Here is a 14,672-nt window from a genome sequence, read left to right as displayed (position 1 = left end):
ATGATAGCATGAGTGCACTTAGGATGTTCATACCCTTTCATGCATCTTAGAAAACTCGGTTTATTATTTAAAACTTGATTTTCTTTAAAACCCGAGTTTTATCAAATATACCTTAGGCAAATTGATTCAAAATTGGCATATTAACTCACCTATAGACCTTGCCTAAGTGTTAGAAAAGAAAGGAATCAAAAAATAGGTTTTTCGGGGCCAAAAAGGCTCAACCGGTCGAGGCTAAGGCCAATCGGTCAATCGGTTAAGTAACCGGTCGACCGACTGAGGTCGTCCGGTCGAGGACCGATCGAGGAAGGTTAAAAACCTTCTCTTTCTCCCAGTAGCCTTCTCTTCCCGATTGAGGTGATTCCTTTACCGATCGAGGTCCGGTTGAGGCAACGGTAACCTGTCATGCATTAAATGCTCCAACGGCTAGTGAACCGGTCGACCCCTAGCTTGACCGGACGAGGTTGCATTTTGTTGTTTTTGACTCCCGAGCTTAGAAACCTATAAATTGAGAGCTCCTCTTCATTTATTGATAAGAGAACAATTGCATTCAAAGCCTACCTACCTGTTCTTGATAAAAAAGCTCTCATTTCTTTCTTAGTGCATCAAACCATCACTTGCATATTCTTAGTGCACTCTTGTAATTCATCCTAGCTTTCTCTTGTACTTAAGCCATCCTTAAGCTAGGTTGAGAGTTTCATCTTTGTGTAAACTGATTGTGAAAGCCTTAAAGTGGTTCAAATCTTGAAGAGATTGTGTAAGAGCCCATTGGAGCCGGAATCCAAGTGTAAGAAGATTGAAAGCTTGATTGAAGCTTCAAGTTAGTGGAACCCTCACTCGGTTAGGAGATTGAGGAGTGTGGACGTAGGCAAGGGAGTGCCGAACCACTATAAACCCGAGTTTAAATTCTCTAACTTTATTTCTTTCCTTTATTTATTTTGTGCATATATTATTGTGTGGAAAAAGATTTTGAAAAACCCAATTCACCCCCCCTTTTGGGTATTTTCCTTAATTATTCATAGCCTTTGTTTTATCAAATATTATTTACATATTGCATATAGTATTTATTCCAACAAAGAATTACATATCATTTTATGTTACAAATTAAAACCATAACATTGATCATATCTCAAGGAGGTTATGCATTAGAAGACTCTAATAGTGATGTTTGTCACTCTGGTATTGTTGATATTATTTGTATGGGCATTGGTGTTATACGAATTCTTCGAGAGGATTATCATCTCCCATATGTACAACATGGAGGAGGTAGGCCGCCAACATAGTCAACAATTGCTTGATTGCCACATATTCGAGGTTGATGGACATCTCGAGGAGGAGATAGATATATTAGTCACTAGCCCATCTCCTCGTTAGTATCAACATCATTATAACCCCTTACCTCTTCATACCTAGAGATTAAACTATCATGATATTTTGGTGATATATCCCTGAAATATCATGTTTCGATAGACCTTGACACGATATATGGGATGGAAATATTAGTATCCCAATATTTCAACAATTTATTGGGAATTTCACAGATTTTTCGGCATTTATTGACATTTTATCTATTTATCGTTAATATTTCGCAATATTTTGGGCCGATCAACACGGGTCAACGTGGAGTGGGCGATATTATGGGGAGGTCAACATGGGTCGGGCGGTCAAAGTTCCAAAATGTGTTGATTTTTTTGCCGTTGAGGGGACTCGAACCCAACCAAAAGATTCAACACGTTGTTGGCCAACCACTATGGCAAACCTGCCCCTTGTTATATATATAGATCACCAAATATATATAGTCTAAAATTCATAATATAAACATAATATTAAAATAATATTTTAATGAACAAATTAATAATAATTATTTTATAATTAAATGAAAAAAAATTCATTTAATTGATTACCACAAAATATAGAAACCATCATGATAATTTTCTTTATAGTATTTTTAATATCATTAATATATTAATTAAATATTAAAAATTATACATATATCATTTATTTTATATCATTTAATACAATTGAATTAAATGGATTATAATTTTAATATTAAATATATTTTTAAATTAGACATATTATAATCAAATATCACAATATTATTATTGAATAATATTTGATATAATTTAATAATAAATGTACATTTATGAAATTTATATTTTTTATCGTAACTTACAATATTATTATGATATATGATAAATTATATCGTACATATGTCAATTTCGTGAACAAAACAGCTTAAAAATATCTATTATACTTTTAATTTCATTTTTAAGAGTTTTTTTTTTATATTCTATAAGTTCTTATTAATTTTAGGTTCATCGATATTTTGTGTCAAAATATTCGCCGACATATCTTTGATATATCCAATATATTTGTAAAATCGAAGTACCTATATATCCGTAATTACCGATATTTTCATCCTTATTTATATCCATGATCAGTACTGTCACCACTTCTTTAGACCCAACATCAATACAACTTCTTACCTCTTTAGACCCATTATTAGTACCTACTATCTCTTTAGACCCACCTTCAGTACCTGTTATCCCATATGTTGACCCATTTTCGTTGCACCTTAATGCTTTCTTAGCCACTCCACTAAGACCTTGAGTGTAAGACATTAGTCATACTCCTAACATAAGTATCTACATCATCTACTCTACCGTCACTAGAGCGATCTATATTTGTCCTTATATCTATACAAACTAACACATCTACTTAGCTAGATTTACCCCATCCATTTCGAGAGGTAGGTGTGGCCACATTGACCTAGATTACTACCTCCACGACCTCTATTACTAGCTCCATCACAGATAGATGTTCATCACATTTCACATGTAGATTTGGTATCTGCTATAGTTAGAGAGGGGCAACCAAAAAGGAAGAGAGTACTAGTTATACATAGGTTCTCTCCCTATAGAGGCATATGAGATTATTGACATTTTTCCCCACTCTATAAATATTTAATGGATATTTTTTGTGATTGATGAAGATGGTAAAAAATACATGTTGTAGTAGACTTTTTCAAATTAATTTTGAAATGTATCTTCAAGGCATATATGTTTTGTGTGTACAAATAATGACATTTTTTTTTAATTATGTGAAGTTAAAAACATATGCTTTTAAAAAAAAAATAATGTACATGGAAACTTTCAATAAAGATAAATTTGTAAAAATACAAATAATTAAAATTTAATTTATTAAGAAATTAAATATCTTAAATTAATAAATTATATGAACAATCTATTTAAAATAAAAATTTACAAAGAGACCGGCAAAAGAGTGAAATTCAATGGGGCAAATAACTCAAAAAATGAAACCACATTTGCACTTTTAACTTCATATATTTAAATTTTTTATCATTTTATTTCTAATTTTATCTTATTTATATGTCATATAACATTGTTATTGGACGGAGAAATGCCGAAGAAGGAGCGAGCAGGCAGTAGTGGTGAAGCTGGATACTATATATTAATAGCATATAATAGGTAATTTGGGTTACCCTATTTAGTCCTTAGTTAGGAAAGCATTCAAGTGGAATATGTAGGGGTAGGCAACGGTTAACTCCTTTTTTCGGTTTTAAGATTATTAATTTTTTGATAATCATCCTTAAGTTTAAATATATAATTTTTTTAATTAAAGTATATATTTTTAATTTTAATAGTAATTTTTAACATATATATATTATTTAATTTTAAAGTTTAATAGTAAAGTCATATTTGGTGATTGAGGCTTCAATTCAAAATTGAATCCAGATTTGATAATTGATGCGTTAATATAAAAATGAAGTTGCATTTGTCAACTGCAACTTTAACTAAAAGAAAAAAGAAAATTAACCATGTGACTCCTCTGTGACAATAAAATGGTCATTTTAAATATAAGTTTGAAAAAGTGAATAACATTAATTTTGTTTTCCATAATAGGACTATTTTGCTCCAAAACTCCGATACCTTTCTAGTATAATTTCACTTTGCTACATCAAAACTCAAGCCTCATGTGAGTTATTAACTTAAAAAAAAATTGGAACTTAAAAACTAAACTAATTATTATAAAAAATGTACCGACCAAAACTACTCTAGAATAACTTTGTTATTTTTCCTTATATATAATTATAATTTTATAAATTTTCTTACTCAATAGATAAACATTAAATCGAGCAAGACTTAGCATATTAAATTTATTAAATAGATTCACAATTTTTAAAAATAATTTAGAAGTCTTAAATAAATCCAGTTTACACTAACTCATGACTACTACTTTTTCTTCGCACATAACTATTCTTTTTCAAATTTTTTTGACCAGGTAATCAAATTCTAAATCAAGTGAGACCAAATCAAAGTTTTAGATTATTTAATGAATTTGCTAATTTTTAAAAAATAATTTACAAGATAAAAATTGACTCAATTACTAGTAGAAATTCAAAACTAGTATACTTGTAGACCCCTGTTGATAATTTAGATTAGAGGTGCGTTAAAAAATTACTCTCTACCCGATTCCAATCAATGGAGCATATACATTTGACATATAATAAAGCAAGTCCAGCAGCAGATCGATGGCCGGAGTGGAAGCTCTACTACGTACAGCCATGCACCTTGAACATATTCACGTGCCGAGTCTCGGCATCAGAACCAGTACTGTTGGTCCAAAAATACGTATTAATATTTGGATGGCTTTAAATCATTCCGTCTAATATGTGGTGCGCCTGATGCTTACAATATATAACAACTATTAGGTTCTTCCTGCTGGACCTTTTGTCAATGCATGATAAAAATGTTCAAATCCGTACAACCTCACGACCACTACAGCTATATATGACCATCGAAAATCGAATGCACTATTGTAGACCCCTGTTGGCTGATGACCTGAGGAGCAAAATATTTCTTTTTTCTTTTGGAAGAGAGGGGGTGATATTGGAAAAGATTGATGGGACGTTTCGGGGGGTGATATCTGAAAGAAATCAAAGAATTGACAGGAGAAGGGGACGCGGGGGAAGGAGAGAAAAGGGGTTGAGGACAGTTTGGCAAGGGAGGAAATGGGAACGTTACAAGCACGTCTACAAGCAAGGAAGGGAGAGACTTTTTTTGGGCTGGTCACAGAGTGGTAGAGGGGAGCATGTTCTTGGGTTGCTGGGTTTTAGGCTGAGGAGTTCTTGGAGAGCATAGAGAGAAGGAGAAGCTGGCTGGGGGGTTTTGGAGCAGAGATTAGAGCTTGAAGACTGAGAAGAGACAGCTGAGAAGACTAAGAGGAACCAGCTGAGAAGGAGAGGAGCAGAGAAGAGTCTCACGGGTCCTTGGGTTACAGAGAAGAAGAGTCTCCAACATTTTCTCTTAAGTTTTCCACTGTTATGCTTTGTTTTTTTTTTCTTTCTTTCTTTTTCTTTTCTTTTCATCCACTATTATTGAGATGTGTTGCTGTTGATCTTTGGGTGATTTATGGCTTCTTCTTCATAGTTAACAGCTCCTCTGTTGCTTCTGTTTGTGCTCAAAATTTGATTCCACTCCATTTTATCTCCTTTGTGACATTTAGAAACCATTTGAATCCACCTATCTTTAAGCCACTGACTAAGGCATTCGATGGGTCATCTTATTTTCTTCATTTATGCTCTGTCTCTATTATTTTTCCCCTGCTCCTGGTGTTTGTGCGTTCTTGGGTATGTGACTGCACGCTGGGGTGTGAAAACATGAGATGATGAGATTGGCAAGAAGGAGCTTGAGGCAGAATTAATTTCTGGAACCCAAATCAGGATTCGTTGTAAGACTGTAGCCGCTATACTGAACCGGATGTTTCCCGTATGGGTTTGATTCTTTTTTGTGAATTTGGGTTTGGGTGCGAGTCCCCTGTCTTCTTGTTGGGGAAAGCCGTGTTAAGCATTTTTGGATATTTGGGTTTATTTCTGCATTGATAGCATGCTGTGAGCATGGTGGGTTTGTGAGGAGTTGAAACTCCTTAAATCTGAAATTTGATGAGAGTGAGGATGAGAAAAAGTAGGAAGCTTTGAAGGAGAAGTTTGGGTGTCTCGGCAAGGCGATAAATGATGCGCTCGATGGTAAGGCTGAGAAAGTTGTAGTTTCTGACCGTGTAGTGGATTCCCCATGCTGCTTAGTCACAGGAGAGTATGGTTGGGCTGCAAACGTGGGAGATGATCACGAAGGCCTAGGCACTTAGAAACTCCGGCATGGCTGGTTACATGTCCAACACCTTCTCCATCAAACCCAAATCTCATCATGGCTTGGAATTCAAGGCAGCCTTCATACACTTGCAACAACCACATGGCCATCTTAAAAAAAACTCTTGATGTTAAAAGGTTCTACTTCCCTATTTATTTTATTTATTCCCTTCTTCCTTATATTCTCAAATAACCCTTAAAAATCCCAAAGATTCCTGAAGTTATAAATTTATTTATCTATTTATTTATTTATTCGTTTATTTATTAATTTATGTTTTTAAAAAATATCATTTTCGAAACAACCTTCTAAAATTTGATTCTAAATTTAGTCCACACAATTTTAATTCTTGAAATTTAATTTTTCGAAACTCCAATTTTTTTAAAATTTAATCTTCGAATAATTTTCTAAGGTTCTAATTTTAAATTTAATTTTCGAAGATTCAAAATTTTAAATTTAATTTTTTAAAAATATCACCTCCAAATGAATTTTAGAAACTCTAATTTCTTTCGAATCTAATTTTCGAAAAATTCATTTCCCAAATAATTCTTCAAAATTCTAATTTTCAAATTCCAAAATTCCTATTTTTAGATTTATTCATTTAATTATTATTATTTTCATTAGTATTTTTTATTTAAAATTTCACAATCTTTAAATAATTTATCAAAATTCTGATTTCCAAACTCCAAAATTTCAATTTTCACATTTATTTATTTAATCATTATTATTTTAGTTATTATTTTATTTATTTATTTATTTTTAAAATTCCATCTTTAAATAATTCATCAAAATTCCGATTTTCAAATTTAATTTTTAATTTTCAAAATTCCAATTTTCACATTTATTTATTTAATCACTATTAATTTCATTATTATTATTATTATTTTATTTATTTATTATTTAAAAATTTCATCTTCGAATAATTCTTTAAAATTCCAATTTTCAAAACTTCAATTTTTAAATAATTTTTAAGTTTTCAATTTTCATAATTTAATTTTCAAAATTACAATTCTCAAATAATTTGCTAATTTCTTTCAAATTTAATTTTCAAAACTATGATTTTTAAAAATTCCAATTTCTTTTAAATTTAATTTCCAAAATTCAAATTCTTAAATTTAATTCCCAAAACTCTGATTTTCAAATAATTTTCGAGACTTCAATTTTCAAATATATTTCAAATGTGAATTCATTTTTATTAAAAAGATGCTATTTAAGCATCAAGATTGTGTTGGTGTTCAGTCAGCTGTACTAAATGCAGATTTGGATGCCTCGTATGATAAAGAAGAGAGTTTTTACAAAGATGAAGACCTAGAAAGCCCTAGAGCTAGAGCTTGTTGAGAAAGTTGCTTTGAAGATGGGCTTCCTATGGGAAAGAGGGAAGTTTAAAGCGATAACAAAGGCCGTAGGGGATAGGATGTCTTTCTGCGTCTATTGATGCTAATTCGGATGCTTTTGAAACAACCTTGGCTATCGGTGGAACTGGCTGTCCTAAGACTCATTTGCAGCTGTTTTTCTCAAATGAACAATTTTAATTTCTGTTTGGTGATGCATGTGACATGCTTTGTGCTCTTTATTGTACATTGACCCAATTTTTATGATAGCGTATTGCTCGTTCGTGATCCAGGTACGCATCCACTCCTATTCTAGTCATTCTCTATGCACGTTTTGATTCCCATATGTGCATGATCGATTTGAGTATCCATTGATTTTCCTATTGATTGTCACGTCAACTTCATTTTATTAGTAGAGACCCGACTTTAGGGACTTAGAGGGATGGTACGGTCTTTATTGTACCTTCTTGATAAGTAACCTGACCTCCGAGTTCGATCCGGTTTTTCACATACCACTTTTTCCAAAATAAGGAGTCACACTTAGGGTTTTCTTTCTTATTTTGTTTATCCTTTTAAAAATAAAACAAAAATAAGTGGCGACTCCAAATTATTTTTTTTTAATAAATAAAATCATTTTCAAATAAAAATCGAGCTCTCCATCGAGTGAAAAACGCATGAGCCGAAATACGGGATCCACAATACTTTACTTTAATACTTTACTTTGTTAGCAATTGAATATTAAATTTATGCATGTAATGTATATACTTTAAAAAATAAACTTTGCTTATTTTTAACTCTTATAAAATAAAATATTGTGAATTGTTATTATTTTAAAAATTGTATTTATTCATTTGAAAAAATCAATCATGCCTTCATTAAGGTGTTAATTAATAACCATATTTTATAACATCGATTAAAAAAATAATATAATTTTTTATGCAACAAATATAATATATGATTTTGTTATAATATAAATATCACATTTTACCAAAAAAAATATTTATTTATAATTGAATTTTTTTATTTATTTTAAACTTGGAATTGAATTTAATAGATATTAATAAAAACCAAATTTAATTTTTAATAAAATAAAATAAAAATATTTATAAAGGCAACTAAAATGTATTCATTCAAACCGGGTTTTGTTGTTTGAAAACTGGTTCTAAAAAAAAAAAAAACATTTTTTCTTTTTTGGTCCTTTCAGTTCAAAATAAATTTTAAAACAAGTTTAAAAAAAAACATGAACTAAGGAAAATTTTCTCTTAGTTCTTCCTATTTATTCCATCCATTGGGCGTGAATTTTAATAAGCTTTAAAAGAAACCATTTCACTGATTCCGGTAAAAACGAGTGGAAGAGTTCTACACACAACAGCCAAACAGCACTTAACATCCAAATAAAAAAAAGGAGGTTTCTCAGATTTTTGCAAAGCCAAAGTTGAAACTGAAAATCAGTCTCTCTTCATATGTTCAAAATTCTACATACCCAGAAACGTAAGTGTTATTAGTTATTGATTTAGTAACACAAAGTCAAAATTCTTGAACATTGTTTAAGACTGTCAGTGGGCCTGAGAACAATGAAGATCTTCATCAAGAATGTGTTGGGCAGAGGAAAGAGGAAAGGGAAAGAGAGACCAGTAATATTGTGAAGATAAGTAGGGTGTTTGGATGGAGGAAGAGTAAAAAAAGGGGGCATCATAATCAGGAAGAAAAATAACAATAACAGGTTAGATAATAATAAGGGACCATTTGGCACATGGAAATTAAGAAGCTGGGTGCTGTCTGATTTGGTCATCAATGGAAGAGATGCTAGTCACAGAAGAGCCAATTCCAACAATGAAGTCTACATCCACTTGGGGAAACCCTAAGAAAGCCAATATAGAAAAGCACCAATGAAAAGAGTCATTGCAGTTGTATAGCTGCAGCCAAACTCAAGTATATTAGTATATGATTTTGATAACATAACCCTGCAAGAACAGAAGAAATGTTGCCTACACATATTCAAAGATATTGCTAACAACAGCCATCCACTTGGTTGTTGATAAAATGCAGAAAAACACAAGAACATGTGAATCCATAAACAACTTAGGGTTGGAATGGCTCTAGCAAGTTAACCAAGTGCTGTTTCTGTTCCCCACAAAACAAAAAAGGAAAAATATCCAATGTACATACAATACCTTATTCCCACAATTGCTGGTAAGTAAGATTTAAAAGAGTAATTTATTCGGGTATAGAGATGGAAGTTGATACTAAGAAAAAGGAAAAGATGTCTGAGAGAAGGTAGATAGGTCCAACCTCATATGCTGAAAGAGAGGTATATTTTGTAGAATTTTGCATTCTCAGGAACTATGTTATTTCCTGCATTTCATACCTAATGGCAGCCATTAGGTGCTTCATGAGCCATGCAAATGTCTATGGTGAAAATATGTTATACATACTATTGGTCTCTCACTTGAAATCAATCTATGATTTCAGGAGGACTATCTCAAGCTCTATATCACTTATCCAATTCTGCCCATCAGTGAACAAAATAAAAAAGAGAGAGATCCATTCGGTATTTTAGAAAATCAAATCCCAGAGACAATTCTGACAGACACATTGTATCATTCTGTTTACAGCACAATAAGATTAACATCATGAAATTAACATACTATGATGTCTGTATATTAAGGAAGGCAACATCATCTTAGGCTCCACCTATAATGGAAGAAAATACAATTGGGGAAAACCGTATGTATTCATACTGATGGATGAGACTGCACAGTGGTGGGATCATATATCCAAAGCTATATTTATGAATAAATTGCACATTACCAAATGGGTGAGGCTGTTTGTTTACATCCCATTGCTTGGAAAATGGCATTCTAACACGAAATATTCCAGCATTTCCAAGAAGTGCACAACTGTTATCAAAAAGAGTATCTACAGTGGCAGATGCAAGAACAAAATAGCAATTAGGGTTTTCTGATACAATTTCCCGGGTTTTCTTTTCCCAAACACCAAGGAGTCCATTTTCCCAAAAGGGAAAATATATCATAACCAAACAGGCTCCATCTAACAGCATAAGGATTGCCATTTTTCAAGATTATATTTTTCATTAAAGTAAACTAGGGCAACTTTGGAGTGGTATTGGTGCATTGAAACTACAAGAATAAACTATTCCAGTACCTTTGTTCACATAGAGCACAAGTAGTTAGTTTAGCTAGGAGCATCTGATAGATACTGCAAAATTTCAATCCAGTACTACCAAGAAAAAGTGATCAGACAAAAGGAACACTGCAATTTCAGATAACACAGCCTGTCTTTGTTAGTTCCTATTAATTGTTTCATATGAAATGCTTCCATGGCAATATGAATTTACAGGAATTACATGGATACAAATCAAGCTACACCGTTGAGCTATATATCTCTAATTTCAAATGGCTGTGTTCACTTGGGTTATAACTAAGTAAAAGTGGAATACAAGCTCCTCACTGTATTAATATATAAAACCTTGAGAACTTACAGTGGTGCAGATGAATGCCTCTCAAGTGAGCTAATTAGTACATCATCACGACCATCTTTGACTCTTGACCTGATATAACTTGCATCTGCATCACCTCCATACTGATCCATCTCATTATCTTTCCCATGTGAATCCAATTTTTCCCCACAAAACTCTAATTGATCTTCTAAGTTCATTATAATCCACTTCAAATACCGAATTACTTCATCATCATATTGCTGCTTCAGTTCAGCCAATCTACGGTTTTGATTGGATTGAATTTCAATTGAGTTCTTCTCATTTTTGAGGCATAAGATCTTTGCCATTAACTCCTCTACTGCAGATGCAGCTGCCACCCTTTCCTTTTCAAGCTCCAAAACTGCGGCATTTGCTCTGTTCCGCTCAAGTTTGATCAATTTCCTCAATTCTATTACATCGATTTCATCATCTTCAACATAACATTCTTTTTCTTCACCACCACCATCATCATCAATTTCCTCTGAAACATCCTCTACAAGAACTTTGTTCTCCACAAAATTGTCAATTCTTGGTGGGTTTGAATTCATCAAGAGTTTCAATGCACCCCACTTGCAGGACAAAACGTTAGTTCCACAAACTTCATCAATACCACTTCTTGAATTGAACCCATTTTTCAGAACACTCGACTTTGCTCCAAATTCACGGAAAATTTGAATCAAACTCTTGAAACGATGCACACATGGCAAAACCTTGAACCCCAGGCCAAGCATCAAGAACAGTCCTAAATGATTACAAACCTGTGGGAAACGCCCAAATACCAAAAACCAACATCCAAACCCACTGTATTGACACAAGAACTTAAAAAATGGAGCGCAATCGATCATCAGAAACCCCAGAAAAATGTGCAAAAACCTCTTATAGAAATGAAGAACAGAGCCAAATATCAGTAACAAACAAAAGTAAAACAGAATCTGCATGTGGGTATAAGGAGCATACATCAAATAATCTAAAATCTTTGAATTTCACTGAAGATAGAAGAAGTTTTCATTCAAGCTTCTCTATGTGCCACTGTTCTACTTCTCTCCAGTGGGCATGCACATTGGGGAGGAATTGGGATAACCGTAGGGTGTGGATGAGTTGGGTACCCTTTATTCCAAAATAATAAATAAATAAGATTTTATTTATTTATTTTTTATTTTTTTGTTTTGCATCGACCGTGCCACGTCAGCCGGATTCTTTAGTCGACCATTAATAAACCTTAATTTGATTTATATTTAAATTGAACTAAATGTCATTAATTATTTATATGATTTGGTTTTTATTTGGGTTTAAAAAGTATTAAGTTGTTTGGTAAGTATTAAATCTATTTATTTTTTAAATATTAAAAATCCCTATAAAATCAATTTTTTTTTTTTTATATCATAAATGTTAGTGTATTAGACTAGTTTACACGCCTTCGAAGATACAAGGTTGGTGCATAATTAAGTCCGGATTAAACATGATAATTGAATTATTTGATAATAATGACATAAATATAAAAATTAAAAGCAAAAGTAATTTGAAAAGAATTTTAAATTGAGAATTAAAAAAAAAAAAAAATCTTTCCAAATAATAAATTTAATTTTAAAAAAAATTTAAATTAAGAATTTAAAGAGAGAATCTTTCCAAATCTTTTAAGGAATTTGGAAAAGAATTTAAATTTTGAAAGGAAAATATTTTCAAATATTTTTAAATTTAAAATATAAAATTTTTATAAATCTTTTTAAAATTATTAAGTTTCTAAGTTATTGTTTTGGTAAAATATGATTTCTATGGTGATACGTTGTAATTGCATTATAGTAACAGTATATTTTTTCTTCATATTTAGTTAATTATAATTCATGCGAGGTAAAATTTTTTTATTTTCGTGTGTTCTTTTTATATATTTTTTAGTTTCTATGAATCAATTGAATTAAAAATCTCAACGGTCAATAACATCTCGTGTGTGTTTTTCATACTAGATAAAATAATTTTTGATACAAATTTTATAATAATCAATTATCTAATTAATAAGAAATTAATAATTAGACAATAATAATAATAACAATTTAACATGATCTAAATATCTTAAAATATCATAATTTATTAATATGATAAAAATTTATAATAATTAATTATGTAATCAGTAAGAAATAGGTAATTCGAGGATAAATAGGATTTTTAATTATGTTTTATAGCTAAACAAATGTTGAAGGCTTTTTAGGTTTTGCTTCTTAATTAGGTGACGTGGCAGCCAATCCGTCTCGGCCTGCGTGAAGATATTGGGAATCGGAAAACGCCACGAGGAAATAGTGGGCGGATATAAACATAATATGGGTCGATTGTGATGGCCATTGGGAATATGTAGATGAATACGTGTCCACGGATAACAGCAGGTAATGGTTGGCTGTCATGACAAACGGTCACAGCTACAGCCTTGGCCGTGATACACGGTGGAATTTGTTTAATTTTTTTTTAGTATTATCAAGTATAAATCCCACAAGGACATTATTATCAAGTATTAATTACCAGCTTTAAAAAAAATATACGAGCCACCCTGGTGGGCTTTTTTTTTTTTTAAATAAAATAATTTAATTTAATTTTTTTTTTAAATAGTGCACTTTCAAAATATTTTCAAATCCATCACACTTTGGATTTTTAATATATTTTACTAAAATTGTAACTTGTATATATAATTTTAATGGAATTATGCTTTCGAGACACAATTTCAGTATAAAATATTAAATATTTATTAAAATATATTTAAATTGAAAATAATAATATATAACTTTAATAAATATAAAAAACAATTGTGTGTACAGATACTTTAATCCATTTGATAATGTGGTTCGTTTATAAAAATGAACTGTCATTGAAATGCACAATCAAAGAACATGCTTCCATTTGTGCAGTAGTAAATCAAAATAATTGGGTATGCAATTATAGATATCAACCTATAAAAGAGAAAAAGAGTGAATTATACTCGTAATCCTCTCTCATCCAACATTTGGTGCATCAATAATAATAATAATAATAATAATAATAATAATAATAAAATAATAATAAAAATATAATAAAAAATAGATAAAAAAAAAAAAGAGAGGATGAATTGAACCCAAAATTTCATGATAACATACTAAAATTGTATGTTCAAAATAATAGAAAACCACAACTTCACAATAATAAATGCATTGAAATTGTGTTTTTAAGACAAGAATTTAAGATAAATCATGATATGGTGCTTTTGGTGAAGCAACACACAATGCTATAATTTTATCAACTATCATTTTTTCACAATTTTTTTCTTTAAAAATTGTGAAAAATCCATTACCAGTTGTAGACCCTCATTTTGGGTCTTGAGGACTGGGCTATTTTGGGGCCACCTTTTTACCACATTTTAGGAGACTTTTGTAGGCAAGCTCAGAGGAAGTAGGTTTGTTGAGTTTTGGGCCAAAATGGGCTTCTCCCCAAACTTAATATTAAAACTGGGCTTTATCCAAAATAATTGTTCAAACCTTAGCCCTCATCTGTCCACATAAGCACAAAGACCATTTTTTATGTTATTTTTGTTTACTTTCCCATTTGCTTCCCATCCTGTGATTACTCTGTCCAGCTTTTCTCTTCAAACCCTAGCCCCACTAGTGAGCCACTACGAGAGACACATTGTTGGAGCTGCAAAGCATCAAGGTTGAGGTTGGTCCC

At 31.4% G+C, this 14,672-nt stretch overlaps 1 protein-coding gene across 1 annotated transcript; it reads right to left on the bottom strand.

Moving 5' to 3' along the window:
• Positions 1 to 10,749: 10,749 nt before the first annotated feature.
• Positions 10,750 to 12,051, bottom strand: LOC117910831 (protein FLOURY 1-like). The gene has a single exon (XM_034825003.1). It carries the CDS (start codon positions 11,948 to 11,950, stop codon positions 10,991 to 10,993), a length of 960 nt encoding a protein of 319 aa, XP_034680894.1. The 5' UTR covers positions 11,951 to 12,051; the 3' UTR covers positions 10,750 to 10,990.
• Between the last annotated feature and the right edge of the window lie 2,621 nt (positions 12,052 to 14,672).

This window comes from Vitis riparia, chromosome 3 (assembly GCF_004353265.1).
Source record: "Vitis riparia cultivar Riparia Gloire de Montpellier isolate 1030 chromosome 3, EGFV_Vit.rip_1.0, whole genome shotgun sequence".
In the NCBI taxonomy this organism is placed as follows: Eukaryota; Viridiplantae; Streptophyta; class Magnoliopsida; order Vitales; family Vitaceae; genus Vitis; species Vitis riparia.
The sequence above is the reverse complement of the archived record's forward strand: the minus strand, read 5'-3'. Positions and strand labels throughout refer to the sequence as shown.